Genomic DNA, 21,039 nt, shown 5'->3' on the forward strand with positions numbered 1-21,039 from the left:
GCGTGTGACGTCGTCGCGTCAGCTGGTTTCTGTTTACATCGCATCAATTTTTTCGCAGTCAAGTTAGGCGTTATTGTGGCCGGATCCAAAAATATGACATACGCGTTAATGTAATCGATGGACATTGTTGGTTTACTCGAGACAACCGCTGAGGTCCGTAATCACACGGTAAGATGTAGACTGCGAGTCGAGGACTGAGTGCCAGTTGTGGCCGCGGAGACTCTTTTGTTTATGTCGGGGTTTGTGCTTAGCTCCTCGTGCACAGACAGGCTGCAGTTAACTGATGTTAAAAAGCAGAATACAGACGTGACCTACATTTGACGGGTAATGAATTATAACAGTAACGTTAGATTTTATTCGAATCCGTGTACAAGTTTCTCGCTGCTTTGTGCTTTATATGTGCATTTTCCAGTCGTGTAACAACAGTGCTGTTTCGCTTGTGATGTTCGGTTCCGAGTGTCACATGGCGCACTGTTGTTCGTTATAAATAGTTGACGGCTGCCATCACGACCAATAGTTCACCTGTTAGATTAAATGGTGGACTTTCTCACATCATCATTGATTTGCCTAACGTTAATAGAAGTGACCATCCCACCATTTTCACATTCCTGATGTTTCAGTCTGCGGTGCTTCTGTTATCTACCTTGACCTGTATTAATAAGTCTAGTAGTTGACACGTCCTACAATAACCTTGTTGAAATCTACTATCTACATAAACAAAACAAAGCTGATTATTTTATTATTGTTATGCATGCACCGTTTCAGCTCAAATTTCACCAGCATATTTTACTCCTTGAGTATAGCCTAATGAAACAATAGAATGGAGTAACGTTAATGATGCTGCAAATCCAACTTTGACATCACAGGAATACATTATATTTTTAAAATATTAAATAGAAAAGTTAACTTAAATTGTAATAATATCTCACAATATTACTGATTCTACTGTAGCCTATTTAATCAAATTTATGCAGCCTTTAGCATAAGACTTCTATCAAAAATATTACCCCAACCATCTGTGTGTGTGTGATGATTTTACATACAACTGTGTAAATTTAATCAATGACTTTTAGACCATTGAAATTTGACAAAACCTATAGAAATAATGACTACTTGCATCACCAAAAATACAGGCTCCACTTTCATTTATGCATTCATAAAAATTAGGACCTAAATCTGTATTTTAAAGATGTAATGTGTCAGCTACCCATGTGCTTTGTGTCTGCTTGCCAAACAAATAACACTCTCTGCTCTAAATAAAGCCGCTACTAATAGTTCGAATCGGGACACAACATTGTGCCACTTTTTACTTGGCATTGCCTGACCTCTAAAAATAGAGTGCAAGTCTGGAGAAGTTGTTGAAGGCGAGTGCGAGTCTTCCTGTCAAGTTTGTTGACATGTCAGCTTAGCTCAGATATCTGACATGCTGTGGCTCATTAAAGATTTAGCTGTCTTAATTGTCATACTTTGCTTTCTTCCAACCTGCTAGACAACAGTCTGCTGGAAATGTCATTTATGACTAAAACATGCCCTTAAAACCACTCTATATCTGTTTTTTTATAAATATTTTAAAGCTCATTTCGTAAATTGGCGTCTTAGTTCGACTTAAAAAGGATAGGCTATGTCACCTAAAAATGAAAATTGTTCCAAAGTAAACCTGTATGAGTTTATTTCTTCTGTTGAACACAAAAGAAGATTATGCTGAAAAATGTTGGTAACCAGAGAGTTGATGGCACCCATTGGCTTCCATTGTAGGAAAAAAAAATATACTATGAGAGTGAATGGGTGCCTTCAACTCTCTGGTTACCAACATTCTTCAACATATCAAATTCATACAGGTTTGGAACAACTTAAAGGAGTACTTCACTTTTGAAAAAACTTTTGCTGATAATTTACTCACCCCCATGTCATCCAAAGATGTCCATGTCATTCTTTCTTCAGCTGAAAAGAAATTAAGGTTTTTGATGAAAACATTCCAGGATTTTTCTCCATATAATGCACTTCAGTGGGAACTGGGAACCAAACGGTTCAAGGTCCAAAAGACACTTTCAGTACAAACTGCAAACTGTTCAAAGGGCTTTAAATGATTCCAGACGATGAATAAGGGTCTTATCAATTGAAACGATCGCTCATTTAAAAAAAAAAAAAAAAAAGTTTTAAAAGCTCAAATGCTCACTTTTGCTCTTTACTGCGATGCATGTTCGTGAATCTCCTGTTCGAACTCGTTCATCAAAATGAACAAATCTTTTTCTGAGTCAATTCGTTCGTTTGTTCCTTGAATGAACCAAATGACTCAGAAAAAGTTTTGTTCATTTTGTTAAATGAGTTCGAACAGGAGAGTCACAAACGTGCGTCACAGAACAGAGCAAGGCGACCTTTTGAGCTTATAAAACTTAAATGTTTTTATTTATTTATTAAATGAGCGATCGTTTCGCTTGATAAGACCCTTATTCATCGTCTGGAATCGTTTAAAGTCCTTTGAACAGTTTGCACTGAAACTGTCTTTTGGACCTTGAACCGTTTGGTTCCCACTGAAGTACATTATATGGAGAAAAATGCTGGAATGTTTTCATCAAAAACCTTAATTTCTTTTTGACTGAAGAAAGAATGACATGGATATCTTGGATGGCATGGGGTTGAGTAAATTATCAGCAAAAGTTTTTCTTCAAAAGTGAACTACTCCTTTAACTGTGGTTTAGATAATCCTTGATGTGAATGAGCCTTTATTCTAGTTTTAATATCAAAGCTGAGCTGTTTTGCTTCTCTCTCCAGACAGTGATAGGCACACCTCGGGACTGTGTTTAGAAGCTCTTCTGCTTTCATTATGGGTGGAGCTGTGAGTGCGGGTGAGGACAACGACGAGCTGATTGACAACCTTAAAGAGGCCCACTACATCCGCTCAGATCTGGTCGAGAAGGCCTTCAGGGCCATCGACAGAGCGGACTATTACCTGGAGGACTATCGTGACAGTGCTTATAAAGACCTGGCCTGGAGGCATGGGAACCTTCATCTGTCTGCTCCATGTATCTACTCGGAGGTGATGGAGGCCTTGGACCTGCTGCCTGGCCTGTCTTTTCTCAACCTGGGCAGTGGAACGGGTTATCTCAGCACAATGGTGGGCCTTATACTAGGTGAGGAAAAAAAAAATACATTTTTAGCATCATTACTCCTCCAGTCTTTAGTGTCACATGATTAATATGCTGATTTGCTGCTCAGGAAACATTTCTCATAATTATAAGTTGAGAACAGTTGTGCAGCTTCATATTTTTGTGGAGACCGTGTAACATTTTGTAACATTATAGATGCCTTTACTGTCTGTTTTGATCAATTTTATGTCCTGCTGAATAAAAGTATTCATTTCTTTTAAAAAAAAAAAAAAAACAGAAGAAAAAAAAAATACCATACTTTTGAACAGTAGTTGTCTTGAATGTAGCTTATAGCCTATATATTTTTTCTTGTTTTAAGCCTAAACCTGCATTAGACTTTGTTAGATTTGCGTAAAAAGGAATAGTTCACCTAACATTTATGTTTAATAAAATATAAAAATATATACCTGTCATTCTTGTCATCAGGTCCGTTCGGTGTGAATCACGGTGTGGAACTGCATGCGGATGTCGTTGAATATGCGTATCAGAAACTCGACTACTTTATCAAAACCAGCGACAGCTTTGACAAGTGAGTCATTTCCTGTAACAGCTTTGACTTGCTCTTTTTTTATTTGTCAAATTGTCCATAAATTGGTTGTGCTCAATGACCGCAGGTTTGAGTTCTGTGAGCCGACCTTTGTGGTGGGGAACTGTCTGGAGATCCCTCCGGAGAGTCGGCAGTATGACAGGGTGTACTGTGGTGCAGGAGTTCAGAAAGAGTACGAGAACTACATGAAGAACCTGCTAAAGGTTGGCGGGATCTTAGTGCTCCCCCTGGAGGAGAAGGTGAGTACATGTTTACTTATGTTGTTCTAGTTCCACAGCAGTTTTTAAAGGCCCTTTTGAAATGCTTTGGGTGTAGATTTCTTTCTTCTGTTGACACACTTCCTGTTGCAATACATACACAATGGCTTTAGTCAAACTTTATAGACCTTATTCAGAGCAGCGCCGTGACAGCGAGGCTGTGAGAGATAGACTCTCCGTGTTTTCAATGGCATATTTTTTAAAAAGCTAATGGATCACTTATAATTTTCCACGGCTCATGTTGTCTGCAGTTTATTTGGTCTACTCTAATTTCTTTGAAATTTATATTTTTGCAGTGTTTTGTCAGCAGAACAATCCAAAAACCCACCAGGGGCATCACTAGGCCCATTTTAGAAGGGCTTCAGCCCCCCTAAAAATATGCAATTAACTCCATGATATGTACACTAATTCGTGATTCCCTCAGTTCCCTTTAAAACTCATGAAAACGGTAGTAGGCTTCGGCTCCTCCCTTTATTTTAGCGGGTTATTTAGCCTTAAATGCTGAGGACAACTTGTGTGTGAATTTATTGATAGATTGTTATGACATCTACATCTGTGTAGCTCTTTGTCATAAATACAATTCACATAATATGATGCAGGAGCAACAAACTACAAAATGGTTTCCAATCCACTGCAAAATCTGGGCTTATTGATTTATTTTAAATGTTCCTTTCATCTAAACGCCATGAGAGTTTGTGACTTCTCCTATTCTTGCTATACTTCATGTTTCAATACAATAAAATTGCTCAAATGTGTCAAATAGTTGTAATTTCATGTCATTTTTCTGTTAAAACTGTTTTTGTTTTCCACTAGGTGACAAACCTCCGCTAACGCATTGCACATTTTCATGTTATCTCCATGAATGAAAATGATAAATGTTGATCCTGCTTGTCTATATTCTCAATGAATAATTTGTTATTTAAAATGATTAGAAAATAGAAATTAAATCAATATTGGATTGACTTGACAGGTAGCGTATAACCTATTGTAGGCTATTGTTTATAGCCACAAACAATATATTAAATAATATATATTTTTTAATCATACCATAATGTTGAAATCCTAGAATCGCCCCCTGTAACCCACTGAAGTCTGATGTCTGTCTGTCGCTCACAGCGTCGCTTTCATTCCCGTTAAAAAGATGACGCTGCTGTCAATAAGGTCTATTGGGAAATACTTGGATAAGACCATGTGTGTAAGATGAGAGTTTAATATAAGGGGTGCAAGAAAAATTAATGGAAGAAATGGTTTCTCGGATGCATCGTGACTCTTTTTTTCAAAGACTCTGGATCAGCTTTTCCCATTATTTTTTCAAATTTTTATGCTTTTTTTAACATGAAAAATTGGATTGGCTTGCTTTGCGCAAATGTTTTTTATTGAAAACAACATTGACAACTTCCCATCAGCTGTGTGTGTGCTTGGCCATCAATGATAGCTCAGTTCAAAAAAAAAAAAAATAATAATTTGTCAACTTTTTAAAAGTAAACTTTCAATTCAGAATCTTATTGGCATCCATTTCGGCGTCTCGCGCTCGTCATCCACTCAAAACGTAACGTTAACCTACTATTTGGCCGGCTCGCAACAAGTGTGTTTGCGGTCTAGCTAGATTCGGTGCTTTCAGACAGGACGCGTAATGTGCGGCGCTACGCCAGTTTTCAAAACTTTTTGGATGCCAAAAAGTTTCTATTGGCCACACTGGTAATCGTCACAGCGGCAAAATTGGTTCAGTGTTCAGTCTCGCTCGCTGGCATTTCAGTGTTCTACTTTCCTAGTGCTCTACGAAGGCACCATTTATGCCATTTGGAATGCAGTATAGTAGCCCTATATATACAATATACCACGAAACACACTTACCGACATTCTTTCACAAATGATGTGAAGAATGCTCGCGCATGCGCCTGCTCGGTGTAAACCAAACCCACTTAATCTCAAAATTAGTGTAAACATAGTCAATTATGTTTAAGGGATTTGACTGACAGGGCAGAACATCAGATGTGTCCGAATAATTCTGTGCATTCGTGTGAATGCAACCTATTAGATCTCCTGCTGTGTATGAAGAGAAAAATCACTCACAGAAAATGTTCAGATAGCCTAAGGTTACCATAAGCACTCTTTGTTTATTGCTTGTAATATGTTTCTTTGTTTTCTCTTTATTTACTATTTGCTTGCATGTTTTTGTTTAAATAGGCTACTTTCTAATTACATAAGTAATTAAAGAATGTAAAAATAAATGTAAGATTTAAAGTCGGTAAACTAATTAATAAGAAAAAAATGTAGCTCAAGAATCGTTTTGGAATCGGATCGTGACTCCCAGAATTGGAATCGGATCGTCCCATTGTGAGTGAGTAAATTTTGTATATATTTAATAAAAACTGGCATATACATGACTTAAATGTTAAAAGACATAAAAAGGGTCCTAAAGAGGGAGGGCAACGCTAAATAAAATTGATAATTTTTTACGTAAATATATTTGCATTTTACTCACACAAAATCAATGTACACACACATGTAATTAGTGTTCATATGGGATGATGTAATTAGTGTAGTAATTACTGACTTGAGGGCTTATTGTCTAAGAACCTCTTTTGCAGTTGACCAAGATCACTCGCACAAGTCAGAGCTCCTGGGAGACCAAGAAAATCATCGCTGTGACCTTTGCCCCGCTCGTCCAGCCCAAACAGAATGTCAATGGCAGACCTAAGAGTGTTCCTTTACGTGAGTACACTGAGGAATCAGTCCAAAACAAATAAACACGGACACTAACCACACATGATTTTTCACACCAAAACTATCTACATAAAGTCCAATGAGTATGTTTATCGTTCTCTGAAAGTATTTCTGAATTAAAGCAAATCTAACTCTGAACCTTTATAATTATTATACGAAATGCAACCCAAAACCTTTACTACATTAACGGTTAACGCTATAATTCTCAGCATTCTAAATAAGTATAAGTCATCTTTATCAAAGGGATAGGCTCATTTTACAACTCCCTCAGGGTTAAACGTTTGAGTTTTACCGTTTTCGAATCCATTCAGTCGATTTTCTGATATTTAGAAGAATATCAGTAACTAGACAGTTTCTCTTCCCATTGACTTCCATAGTAGGAAAAATATATATAATGGAAGTCAATGAGACCAGAAACTGTCTGGTTACTGATATTCTTCTAAATATCAGAAAATTGGCTGAATGGATTCGAAAACAGTAAAACCCAACTGTTTAACTCTGGGGGAGTTGTAAAATGAGCCTATTTCCAAAAAAAAATTGGAGTATCCCTTTAACCCTTTAGGCGCCAGATGAATTTTCCCAAAACATTCGATTTTTGATTTCCGATATTAAAAGTGATGACAGTTAGAGACTTTCTGTAAATAAGAGAAATATCAAGGATGACCCAAAGTTTATGTAGGAATTACATTTTTCCATCTAATTTGCATATTGTGACGTCATATGGTGGCGGCAATCATGGATTGGAGAATTTTCATGAAAAATCACGTTTAAATGATAAAATGCAGCACTTCTTTCCCCTCAAAAATGACCCTCACCTTCTGTATGCTATATTGCACAATACTGAATGCTCGGTATAGTAAGTAATAAACAAACTGTAAATTATTACTAATAAATGGTAGAAACAAACCGAATGCATGTAGTGCTTGACCTTTTGCTGTAGAGATTTTTGAATGTTTTGGATCTGTAAGAATTTTTTTAAAGAAGTCTCTTCTCACCAACACTGCATTTATTTGATTAAAAAAAAAATACATTAAACCAGTAAATATTGTGAAAAATATTGTATTTTAATATATTTTAAAATAGTAATTTATTCCTGTGATCAAAGTTGAATTTTCAGCATCATTACTCCAGTCTTCAGTGTCACATGATCCTTCAGAAATCAGTCTAATATGATGATTTGATGCTCAAGAAACATTTTTTTATTATTATAAATGTTGAAAACAGTTTTGTGTTTGTTGTTCAGTTTCAGGATTCTTTGATGAATAGAATGTTCAAAAGAACAGCATTTATTTGAAATGTGGAATAGTTTGTATCGACAGCCTTGGTGAGCAGAAGTGACTTCTTTTAAAAACATAAAAATCTTAATGATCCAAAACTTTTGTGTGTGTGTATTAGTAAATCATCAATTTTATAACTAAATAATCAATTACTAATAGATGAGACTTAAGGCCTGTTCACATCAAGAATGTTTGGCAAAACAAGATTTTTTTTTTCTGATTTATTTATAGAAGCCAAATACACTGCAATACACTTATATAAAAGCTAAATAAGAAAGTATTATTTGATAGGGGGAAAAAAATAAAAATGTATCTTCCTTCCTATGTTTTTCCAAATTTCCAGCCATTTTTGAGGTGCGGACATTGCAGGACCTGTGCCGGATCGCTATCCGCCACACTCTCCGGCAGCCCATAGCTATGGGTGAAGGACGCACAAAGAGACGGGTGTCTTTCCCAGGGGCCCGAGCCATGCACCGCTACGGGCCCCGCTTCGAGAGGCGCCGCTTCTGTCGCCGCTTCTACCGCCAGTGCGTCAACTCCATGGTTCTCCACGACTCCATGATTCCCACAGCCATGGACGATTGCAACTACCCCGGAGGAGTTGAAGAGGACGAAGAGGAAGTGGAGGAGGAAGAGGAAAGGGCTTGCCGCCGAATGAGAGAAGACCTACCCGAGGAGGACGAGGAGGAATCCTCCGGCACGGAAGAGGAGAAAAGCAAAAGCGGCTGCGCTCGTGTGGAGCCTCCCGTTAATATCCTGAGGGAGAAGATCCTAAGACTCCCGTTACCTGAACCCCTGAAGATGTATCTGCTGTATTACAGGGAGAAATGAGACGTGCGGTGCAGCGCTAAGACGATTAGACGTGAAGAAAAGCCTTTCTCTTCTTCCTCCTCCTCTCAAACTGGATTAGCATGACAATTAAGTCCTCAATTAATGACATCACAATATCCATATCCCTGTGTGAAGAAAAGCTCCTTTATGTGGGATGTACAGAGATGGAACCGAAGGACTGAGCTCATTTCCTGAATAATCAATGTCGCCTGAGCTCACGCTCACATTTGTTAATTCGGTATTCCCCTCGAGATGATCGAACACGTACGTGACCTATGACGCATTGTCCCTGTGGGAATTGCTTGTTGCTGTGAGCTCTTTTAGAGTAGCATCACTTTGGGATGTGGTGTAGTCTGACAAGTTGAATTGAATATTTTTCTATAGCTTTAAGGTGCGGTCACATTTACCGTTGCTCGGCCAAATCCTGTCATTTCAATTTCGCCTGTTCAAGTCGGTCACGTGAATCAGTTGCGTTGACCAAAAGCTTCATATGAGCAGGAATTTCGTGCGAGTAAGAGAGTTCTTCACGCAGATTTCATGTGGATGACTAACGGTAGGCTGCTTGCTTTGAAAGTGGCTTCTGTGTGAGCTGTGTTTTAGGCACTCTATTGACATTGGAGATTTTTTTGCCAGTGAAATGTGACCGCACCTTTACACAGGTTGGCCCTCCACTGTTGAACTCTTTTCCTTGCCTTTACTGTGTTCTCCAAAATATTGAATAACGCCTGCATGTGTACTGCCGTAGTGCACCAACAATATGTCAGTATTGGAGTTTGTGGTTATGTGCGTTTGATTACCATCGCTGGTAGCATTACATTTGACCTTGACCCATGCGCGTAAGAAATCGTTTCTGCACCCAGTTACCAAGGAACAATCATCGGTCAGAATGATACACACAGTGATTTATGTTTTCATTGGGTCATATCGCAAGCTTTACCGTTATATTGTAAAGATTGTGTGAAAATGAAGAGACATTTTTTTAGTGAAATTCTTATTTATTGGTAATCACCAAATTTAGTTTTCATCAGGTAAATGAAGCATTTGGATATTTTTCAGTGCTCAGAATCTTTGGCCCTACTCAGGAATACTTTAGGAAAACATTTTATTTGATATATTTTTTAACTCAAAGAACAAAAAGACCAAAATGTTAGGACCTTTCTATTTTTTGACCAAAAGTATTGAAAATGATCTTTTGCTTTTTGTATATCACAGTGGTGGTAAAACCATGATTGGATCTGGCGATTCTATGATCCCAGTTCTGATTTCTACTCAATTGGCTTTATGCCCAGCTGCACTACTTCCTGAACTTCAGCCAGCTTCTTGTTTCCTGTCTGCCATTATTGGCCAAATTGATTAATTCAGGTGTGTCTGATTATTGTTGCCATGACTACTGAGGTCAAGCACACCTGAATTAATCAATTTGGCCAATAATGGCAGACAGGAAACAATGAGCTGGCTGAAGTTCAGGAAGTAGTGCAGCTGGGCATAAAGCCCATTCATCAGCGCAGGAGCTTTTCTCTTTAGTTCTCATTGATGATTGTGTGCTTGTAGGAAACAGAAACTTCAATAAAGTTTGAGTTTGCACACTGGAATGACACATTTCTGTTCATTTATCGGTGTATTGTACTTGCAATATGTAATTGAAATTTCAAAACTTTTGAGTGTTTTTATTAAGTGTAAATATAACATCATTTTGAACTCGCGTTTATTGTAGATGTTGTAGGCTTTGAAGTTTGAGAATCCAGATTTTGAACGTTTAGCTAAAAAGCTAATCACAAACCTTTCACCTTCAGTGATCCTTATTCTTCAGCTACGTAATAATACATAAAAAGTTGTAACATTTCACATTACTTGTATGTGCATATTAAACAATAAAAAAAAAAAATCAAGACTTGTTTTTGAATTTTCTCTCAAGGTTCATGTTTATTTGGGTAAGGGTAAAAATGTCATTAAAAATGTTTTACTAAGTCTTAGGGTCAATTAGAACAGGTTTTCATGCTTTAATGTTCAAAAAACATTATTTTTCGCATATTTCATTGTTGCAGCACCTCTCTACCCAGTCTGTCAGTAACACACTGGGGTGCGTTTCACAAAAGCATGGTTAGCCAACTATGGTCGCAAGCTCTGTCGTTATCAGCATAGTTCAACATGAAGATGTTTCCCGAAACCATCGTTCTAACGAATATTCGCAAACAGCATTGCAAAGTTGTGTGGTTCGAACGACAGCTCTCGACCTGTGGTTAGAACTTTCTTGTTGAGCATGAATGTGAACTCAATAAGTAAGCTTATTGAGTACAGTCAGTGTCTTATTTAGAATACATACAAATGTAATTTACGTCGTTTAGTTTGTCGAGATTTAAAGCACAGTTTTTGAAGAGTGCGGATGTGCAAACGTATGTAAGAACCAGCCTATGATTGATTCTGGAAACAAGGCAAAATAACCGAGAAAAATGAGAAATAGTAGAAATAGCAAATCATCTAGCATTTTTCTGATTTCAAACAGATTAATTGAAAGTAGTAGTATTACTCCTCCACGTGCGTGACATCATTAATCAACGTGGTTGAACGATCAATTTGCAACAATATGGTTTCGGAAAACTAAAGACTAGTTAGTTGGTTTCTTCAAAGATGCATTAAACTAGTTAAGCAGTTACGTCGTTGTACGGGAAAAGCAGCCCAGTTTAGTTCTGGTCTCTATGAAGCCCCTCCTCCCAGAAAGCGCAATGTGCTCTGATTGGTCGGCTGGACCAGTGTTTTGTGATTGGTCAACCGCTTTGAGGGTGTTTGCAAAATGTCATGGCCTTTTCCATAAACGTGTTTCAACAAACTAACAATGTGTCCCAAATTCCCAATTCAGAGGCTGCATCTTTCGAAGGCCGATTGCATCGCCACGCTGCAACAAAGGCTGTCCCAGTTTAAAGGCTCCAAATGCGTCCTTTGCGTTCTGAGAAATGAAGGATAAACGGATGGATTCCTCGCGCCCTTGTGTACCCTAGAATTAATTGCAGGCTAATGACGACTTTTAAAAAAAATAAATTTCACACTCAAAAATTAAGATTTTTTTTTTTACAGAAATTGCACGGATTAGGCGGATTACACTTTTAAAAGTATTAGCCTTCAACTTAATCGAATATATAATAATACTATGTAAAAAAATAAAGCGGTTCAAATGTTGACATCTTACCAAGATGCGATTTCATATAGTTTATACTATATAGTTAAAATAGTTTATACTCTATTATGTATATAAATGGGCTAAACCTGAACATATTTAGACAGGTTGTGATCCCTGTTTTGTTTTTAGTGAGTTAAAATTCGAGTCCTTCGAATTGGGACAGCCTATTAATATCACTCAACCAGGCCTCTCCCCTTTATTTTGCGTATGCCTTGGGCAGGAATTATTTAAATGAGGAATATTGTGACGTGTTTGTTCCATGAAACCCCTGTAAACACACACACATGTATCTGATGTACATGTACAGTTAGGACAGGTATCTTGTGTGAAACCCCTGTAAACACACACACACAGGTATCTGATGCAGATGTACAGTTAGGACGGGTATCTCGTGTGAAACCCCTGTAAACACACACACAGGTATCTGATACACATGTACAGTTAGGACAGGTATCTCGCGTGAAACCCCTGTAAACACACACACAGGTATCTGATACACATGTACAGTTAGGACAGGTATCTGACGTGAAACCCCTGTAAACACACATACAGGTATCTTCTTGTCTTCTTGAAACTCTGGATTCTGATAGAGGGCCATGAGACTTAGACCTGAGTGCAAAAATGGAGGCTAGACCCTTCCAGAGCTGAGATATTGAGATATGTATAATGGCATACATGCTACGTGGGATCTCAATATCTCAGCTCTGGAAGGGTCTAGAGCCTCCATTTTTGCACTCAGGTCTAAGTCCCATGGCCCTCTATCAGAATCCAGAATTTCAAGAAGATCAGAGAAATTTAAAATTTCGACCCAAAAAAAAAAAAAACGACAGTGGTACCCCTTTCAAGTTTCTCCAATCTTCTTGAAACTCTGGATTCTGATACAGGGCCATGGGACTTAGACCTGAGTGAAAAAAAATACGTAAGGGGTACCACTGTCGTTTTTTTTTTTCGGGACGAATTTTTGAGTTTCGATATCTCAGCTCTGGAAGGGGCTAGAGCCTCCATTTTTGCACTCAGGTCTAAGTCTCATGGCCCTCTATCAGAATCCAGAGTTTTGGGAAGATTGAAGAAACTTAATTTTTCGCCCGAAAAAAAAAAAACGTAAGGGGTACCACTGTCGTTTTTTTTTTTCGGGGTGAATTTTTGAGTTTCGATATCTCAGCTCTGGAAGGGGCTAGAGCCTCCATTTTTGCACTCAGGTCTAAGTCTCATGGCCCTCTATCAGAATCCAGAGTTTTGGGAAGATTGGAGAAACTTAATTTTTCGCCCAAAAAAAAAAAACGGAAGGGGTACCACTGTCGTTTTTTTTCGGGCCGAATTTTTGAGTTTCGATATCTCAGCTCTGGAAGGGTCTAGAGCCTCCATTTTTGCACTCAGGTCTAAGTCTCATGGCCCTCTATCAGAATTTGGGAAGATTGGAGAAACTTAATTTTTCGCCCAAAAAAAAAACGTAAGGGGTACCACTGTCGTTTTTTTTTTTCGGGCCGAATTTTTGAGTTTCGATATCTCAGCTCTGGAAGGGGCTAGAGCCTCCATTTTTTCACTCAGGTCGAAGTCTCATGGCCATCTATCAGAATTTGGGAAGATTGGAGAAACTTAATTTTTCGCCCCAAAAAAAAAACGTAAGGGGTACCACTGTCGTTTTTTTTTTCGGGCCGAATTTTTGAGTTTCGATATCTCAGCTCTGGAAGGGGCTAGAGCCTCCATTTTTGCACTCAGGTCTAAGTCTCATGGCCCTCTACCAGAATTTGGGAAGATTAGAGAAACTTAATTTTTCGCCCAAAAAAAAAAACCGTAAGGGGTACCACTGTCGTTTTTTTTTCGGGCCGAATTTTTAAGTTTCGATATCTCAGCTCTGGAAGGGGCTAGAGCCTCCATTTTTGCACTCAGGTCTAAGTCTCATGGCCCTCTATCAGAATTTGGGAAGATTGGAGAAACTTAATTTTTCGCCAAAAAAAAAACGTAAGGGGTACCACTGTCGTTTTTTTTTCGGGCCGAATTTTTGAGTTTCGATATCTCAGCTCTGGAAGGGGCTAGAGACTCCATTTTTGCACTCAGGTCTAAGTCTCATGGCCCTCTATCAGAATTTGGGAAGATTGGAGAAACTTAATTTTTCGCCCCAAAAAAAAAAACGTAAGGGGTACCACTGTCGTTTTTTTTTCGGGCCCAATTTTTGAGTTTCGATATCTCAGCTCTGGAAGGGGCTAGAGCCTCCATTTTTGCACTCAGGTCAAAGTCTCATGGCCCTCTATCAGAATCCAGAGTTTTGGGAAGATTGGAGAAACTTAATTTTTCGCCCAAAAAAAAAAACGTAAGGGGTACCACTGTCGTTTTTTTTTTCGGGCCGAATTTTTGAGTTTCGATATCTCAGCTCTGGAAGGGGCTAGAGCCTCCATTTTTGCACTCAGGTCTAAGTCTCATGGCCCTCTATCAGAATTTGGGAAGATTGGAGAAACTTAATTTTTCGCCCAAAAAAAAAACGTAAGGGGTACCACTGTCGTTTTTTTTTCGGGCCGAATTTTTGAGTTTCGATATCTCAGCTCTGGAAGGGGCTAGAGCCTCCATTTTTGCACTCAGGTCTAAGTCTCATGGCCCTCTATCAGAATTTGGGAAGATTGGAGAAACTTAATTTTTCGCCCAAAAAAAAACGTAAGGGGTACCACTGTCGTTTTTTTTTTCGGGCCGAATTTTTGAGTTTCGATATCTCAGCTCTGGAAGGGGCTAGAGTCTCCATTTTTGCACTCAGGTCTAAGTCTCATGGCCCTCTACCAGAATTTGGGAAGATTGGAGAAACTTAATTTTTCGCCCAAAAAAAAAAAACGTAAGGGGTACCACTGTCGTTTTTTTTTCGGTCCGAATTTTTGAGTTTCGATATCTCAGCTCTGGAAGGGGCTAGAGCCTCCATTTTTGCACTCAGGTCTAAGTCTCATGGCCCTCTATCAGATTTTGGGAAGATTAGAGAAACTTAATTTTTCGCCCAAAAAAAAAAAACGTAAGGGGTACCACTGTCGTTTTTTTTTCGGGCCGAATTTTTGAGTTTCGATATCTCAGCTCTGGAAGGGGCTAGAGCCTCCATTTTTGCACTCAGGTCTAAGTCTCATGGCCCTCTACCAGAATTTGGGAAGATTAGAGAAACTTAATTTTTCGCCCAAAAAAAAAAACCGTAAGGGGTACCACTGTCGTTTTTTTTTCGGGCCGAATTTTTAAGTTTCGATATCTCAGCTCTGGAAGGGGCTAGAGCCTCCATTTTTGCACTCAGGTCTAAGTCTCATGGCCCTCTATCAGAATTTGGGAAGATTGGAGAAACTTAATTTTTCGCCAAAAAAAAAACGTAAGGGGTACCACTGTCGTTTTTTTTTCGGGCCGAATTTTTGAGTTTCGATATCTCAGCTCTGGAAGGGGCTAGAGACTCCATTTTTGCACTCAGGTCTAAGTCTCATGGCCCTCTATCAGAATTTGGGAAGATTGGAGAAACTTAATTTTTCGCCCAAAAAAAAAAACGTAAGGGGTACCACTGTCGTTTTTTTTTTTCGGGCCGAATTTTTGAGTTTCGATATCTCAGCTCTGGAAGGGGCTAGAGCCTCAATTTTTGCACTCAGGTCTAAGTCTCATGGCCCTCTATCAGAATCCAGAGTTTTGGGAAGATTGAAGAAACTTAATTTTTCGCCCAAAAAAAAAAACGTAAGGGGTACCACTGTCGTTTTTTTTTTCGGGCCGAATTTTTGAGTTTCGATATCTCAGCTCTGGAAGGGGCTAGAGCCTCCATTTTTGCACTCAGGTCTAAGTCTCATGGCCCTCTATCAGAATTTGGGAAGATTGGAGAAACTTAATTTTTCGCCCAAAAAAAAAAACGTAAGGGGTACCACTGTCGTTTTTTTTTCGGGCCGAATTTTTGAGTTTCGATATCTCAGCTCTGGAAGGGGCTAGAGCCTCCATTTTTGCACTCAGGTCTAAGTCTCATGGCCCTCTATCAGAATTTGGGAAGATTAAAGAAACTTAATTTTTCGCCCAAAAAAAAAACGTAAGGGCTACCACTGTCGTTTTTTTTTTTCGGGCCGAATTTTTGAGTTTCGATATCTCAGCTCTGGAAGGGGCTAGAGTCTCCATTTTTGCACTCAGGTCTAAGTCTCATGGCCCTCTACCAGAATTTGGGAAGATTGGAGAAACTTAATTTTTCGCCCAAAAAAAAAAAACGTAAGGGGTACCACTGTCGTTTTTTTTTCGGTCCGAATTTTTGAGTTTCGATATCTCAGCTCTGGAAGGGGCTAGAGCCTCCATTTTTGCACTCAGGTCTAAGTCTCATGGCCCTCTATCAGATTTTGGGAAGATTAGAGAAACTTAATTTTTCGCCCAAAAAAAAAACCGTAAGGGGTACCACTGTCGTTTTTTTTTCGGGCCGAATTTTTAAGTTTCGATATCTCAGCTCTGGAAGGGGCTAGAGCCTCCATTTTTGCACTCAGGTCTAAGTCTCATGGCCCTCTATCAGAATTTGGGAAGATTGGATAAACTTAATTTTTCGCCAAAAAAAAAACGTAAGGGGTACCACTGTCGTTTTTTTTTCGGGCCGAATTTTTGAGTTTCGATATCTCAGCTCTGGAAGGGGCTAGAGACTCCATTTTTGCACTCAGGTCTAAGTCTCATGGCCCTCTATCAGAATTTGGGAAGATTGGATAAACTTAATTTTTCGCCAAAAAAAAAACGTAAGGGGTACCACTGTCGTTTTTTTTTCGGGCCGAATTTTTGAGTTTCGATATCTCAGCTCTGGAAGGGGCTAGAGACTCCATTTTTGCACTCAGGTCTAAGTCTCATGGCCCTCTATCAGAATTTGGGAAGATTGGAGAAACTTAATTTTTCGCCCAAAAAAAAAAAACGTAAGGGGTACCACTGTCGTTTTTTTTTTCGGGCCGAATTTTTGAGTTTCGATATCTCAGCTCTGGAAGGGGCTAGAGCCTCCATTTTTGCACTCAGGTCTAAGTCTCATGGCCCTCTATCAGAATTTGGGAAGATTGGAGAAACTTTATTTTTCGCCCCAAAAAAAAAAACGTAAGGGGTACCACTGTCGTTTTTTTTTTCGGGCCGAATTTTTGAGTTTCGATATCTCAGCTCTGGAAGGGGCTAGAGCCTCCATTTTTGCACTCAGGTCTAAGTCTCATGGCCCTCTACCAGAATTTGGGAAGATTGGAGAAACTTAATTTTTCGCCCAAAAAAAAAAACGTAAGGGGTACCACTGTCGTTTTTTTTTCGGTCCGAATTTTTGAGTTTCGATATCTCAGCTCTGGAAGGGGCTAGAGCCTCCATTTTTGCACTCAGGTCTAAGTCTCATGGCCCTCTATCAGATTTTGGGAAGATTAGAGAAACTTAATTTTTCGCCCAAAAAAAAAAAACGTAAGGGGTACCACTGTCGTTTTTTTTCGGGCCGAATTTTTGAGTTTCGATATCTCAGCTCTGGAAGGGGCTAGAGCCTCCATTTTTGCACTCAGGTCTAAGTCTCATGGCCCTCTATCAGAATTTGGGAAGATTGGAGAAACTTAATTTTTCGCCAAAAAAAAAACGTAAGGGGTACCACTGTCGTTTTTTTTTCGGGCCGAATTTTTGAGTTTCGATATCTCAGCTCTGGAAGGGGCTAGAGACTCCATTTTTGCACTCAGGTCTAAGTCTCATGGCCCTCTATCAGAATTTGGGAAGATTGGAGAAACTAATTTTTCGCCAAAAAAAAAACGTAAGGGGTACCACTGTCGTTTTTTTTTTCGGGCCGAATTTTTGAGTTTCGATATCTCAGCTCTGGAAGGGGCTAGAGCCTCCATTTTTGCACTCAGGTCTAAGTCTCATGGCCCTCTATCAGAATTTGGGAAGATTGGAGAAACTTAATTTTTCGCCCCAAAAAAAAAAACGTAAGGGGTACCACTGTCGTTTTTTTTTCGGGCCGAATTTTTGAGTTTCGATATCTCAGCTCTGGAAGGGGCTAGAGCCTCCATTTTTGCACTCAGGTCTAAGTCTCATGGCCCTCTATCAGAATCCAGAGTTTTGGGAAGATTGGAGAAACTTAATTTTTCGCCCCAAAAAAAAAAACGTAAGGGGTACCACTGTCGTTTTTTTTTCGGGCCGAATTTTTGAGTTTCGATATCTCAGCTCTGGAAGGGGCTAGAGCCTCCATTTTTGCACTCAGGTCAAAGTCTCATGGCCCTCTATCAGAATCCAGAGTTTTGGGAAGATTGGAGAAACTTAATTTTTCGCCCAAAAAAAAAAACGTAAGGGGTACCACTGTCGTTTTTTTTTTTCGGGCCGAATTTTTGAGTTTCGATATCTCAGCTCTGGAAGGGGCTAGAGCCTCCATTTTTGCACTCAGGTCTAAGTCTCATGGCCCTCTATCAGAATTTGGGAAGATTGGAGAAACTTAATTTTTCGCCCAAAAAAAAAACGTAAGGGGTACCACTGTCGTTTTTTTTTCGGGCCGAATTTTTGAGTTTCGATATCTCAGCTCTGGAAGGGGCTAGAGCCTCCATTTTTGCACTCAGGTCTAAGTCTCATGGCCCTCTATCAGAATTTGGGAAGATTGGAGAAACTTAATTTTTCGCCCAAAAAAAAAACGTAAGGGGTACCACTGTCGTTTTTTTTTTCGGGCCGAATTTTTGAGTTTCGATATCTCAGCTCTGGAAGGGGCTAGAGTCTCCATTTTTGCACTCAGGTCTAAGTCTCATGGCCCTCTACCAGAATTTGAGAAGATTGGAGAAACTTAATTTTTCGCCCAAAAAAAAAAAACGTAAGGGGTACCACTGTCGTTTTTTTTTCGGTCCGAATTTTTGAGTTTCGATATCTCAGCTCTGGAAGGGGCTAGAGACTCCATTTTTGCACTCAGGTCTAAGTCTCATGGCCCTCTATCAGAATTTGGGAAGATTGGAGAAACTTAATTTTTCGCCCAAAAAAAAAAACGTAAGGGGTACCACTGTCGTTTTTTTTTTTGTGGCCGAATTTTTGAGTTTCGATATCTCAGCTCTGGAAGGGGCTAGAGCCTCCATTTTTGCACTCAGGTCTAAGTCTCATGGCCCTCTATCAGAATTTGGGAAGATTGGAGAAACTTAATTTTTCGCCCCAAAAAAAAAACGTAAGGGGTACCACTGTCGTTTTTTTTTCGGGCCGAATTTTTGAGTTTCGATATCTCAGCTCTGGAAGGGGCTAGAGCCTCCATTTTTGCACTCAGGTCTAAGTCTCATGGCCCTCTATCAGAATCCAGAGTTTTGGGAAGATTGAAGAAACTTAATTTTTCGCCCCAAAAAAAAAAACGTAAGGGGTACCACTGTCGTTTTTTTTTCGGGCCGAATTTTTGAGTTTCGATATCTCAGCTCTGGAAGGGGCTAGAGCCTCCATTTTTGCACTCAGGTCAAAGTCTCATGGCCCTCTATCAGAATCCAGAGTTTTGGGAAGATTGGAGAAACTTAATTTTTCGCCCCAAAAAAAAAACGTAAGGGGTACCACTGTCGTTTTTTTTTTCGGGCCGAATTTTTGAGTTTCGATATCTCAGCTCTGGAAGGGGCTAGAGCCTCCATTTTTGCACTCAGGTCCAAGTCTCATGGCCCTCTATCAGAATTTGGGAAGATTGGAGAAACTTAATTTTTCGCCCAAAAAAAAAACGTAAGGGGTACCACTGTCGTTTTTTTTTAGGTCCGAATTTTTGAGTTTCGATATCTCAGCTCTGGAAGGGGCTAGAGCCTCCATTTTTGCACTCAGGTCTAAGTCTCATGGCCCTCTATCAGAATTTGGGAAGATTGGAGAAACTTAATTTTTCGCCCAAAAAAAAAACGTAAGGGGTACCACTGTCGTTTTTTTTTTCGGGCCGAATTTTTGAGTTTCGATATCTCAGCTCTGGAAGGGGCTAGAGTCTCCATTTTTGCACTCAGGTCTAAGTCTCATGGCCCTCTACCAGAATTTGGGAAGATTGGAGAAACTTAATTTTTCGCCCAAAAAAAAAAAACGTAAGGGGTACCACTGTCGTTTTTTTTTCGGTCCGAATTTTTGAGTTTCGATATCTCAGCTCTGGAAGGGGCTAGAGCCTCCATTTTTGCACTCAGGTCTAAGTCTCATGGCCCTCTATCAGATTTTGGGAAGATTAGAGAAACTTAATTTTTCGCCCAAAAAAAAAAAACGTAAGGGGTACCACTGTCGTTTTTTTTTCGGGCCGAATTTTTGAGTTTCGATATCTCAGCTCTGGAAGGGGCTAGAGCCTCCATTTTTGCACTCAGGTCTAAGTCTCATGGCCCTCTACCAGAATTTGGGAAGATTAGAGAAACGTAATTTTTCGCCCAAAAAAAAAAACCGTAAGGGGTACCACTGTCGTTTTTTTTTCGGGCCGAATTTTTAAGTTTCGATATCTCAGCTCTGGAAGGGGCTAGAGCCTCCATTTTTGCACTCAGGTCTAAGTCTCATGGCCCTCTATCAGAATTTGGGAAGATTGGAGAAACTTAATTTTTCGCCAAAAAAAAAACGTAAGGGGTACCACTGTCGTTTTTTTTTCGGGCCGAATTTTTGAGTTTCGATATCTCAGCTCTGGAAGGGGCTAGAGACTCCATTTTTGCACTCAGGTCTAAGTCTCATGGCCCTCTATCAGAATTTGGGAAGATTGGAGAAACTTAATTTTTCGCCCAAAAAAAAAAACGTAAGGGGTACCACTGTCGTTTTTTTTTTTCGGGCCGAATTTTTGAGTTTCGATATCTCAGCTCTGGAAGGGGCTAGAGCCTCCATTTTTGCACTCAGGTCTAAGTCTCATGGCCCTCTATCAGAATTTGGGAAGATTGGAGAAACTTAATTTTTCGCCCCAAAAAAAAAAAACGTAAGGGGTACCACTGTCGTTTTTTTTTCGGGCCGAATTTTTGAGTTTCGATATCTCAGCTCTGGAAGGGGCTAGAGCCTCAATTTTTGCACTCAGGTCTAAGTCTCATGGCCCTCTATCAGAATCCAGAGTTTTGGGAAGATTGAAGAAACTTAATTTTTCGCCCAAAAAAAAAAACGTAAGGGGTACCACTGTCGTTTTTTTTTTCGGGCCGAATTTTTGAGTTTCGATATCTCAGCTCTGGAAGGGGCTAGA

The 21,039-nt window shown here is 39.5% G+C and overlaps 1 protein-coding gene across 2 annotated transcripts; it reads left to right on the forward strand.

Annotated features, from left to right (window-relative positions):
- Nucleotides 1-10,326, forward strand: pcmtd2b (protein-L-isoaspartate (D-aspartate) O-methyltransferase domain containing 2b). Of its 2 annotated transcripts, none has more exons than XM_039652556.2 (6): nt 1-168; nt 2,773-3,131; nt 3,573-3,675; nt 3,761-3,932; nt 6,542-6,665; nt 8,298-10,326. In XM_039652556.2, exons 2-6 carry the CDS (start codon nt 2,825-2,827, stop codon nt 8,783-8,785), a joined length of 1,194 nt encoding a protein of 397 aa, XP_039508490.2. In that variant the 5' UTR covers nt 1-168; nt 2,773-2,824; the 3' UTR covers nt 8,786-10,326. The 2 variants fall into 2 exon arrangements, with proteins under 2 accessions (XP_039508490.2, XP_039508491.2); XM_039652557.2 differs by lacking the exon at nt 1-168 and adding an exon at nt 236-324.
- The last annotated feature ends 10,713 nt before the right edge of the window (nt 10,327-21,039 follow it).

This window comes from Pimephales promelas, chromosome 20 (genome assembly GCF_988280905.1).
Source record: "Pimephales promelas chromosome 20, fPimPro1.hap1.1, whole genome shotgun sequence".
Lineage (NCBI taxonomy): Eukaryota > Metazoa > Chordata > Actinopteri > Cypriniformes > Leuciscidae > Pimephales > Pimephales promelas.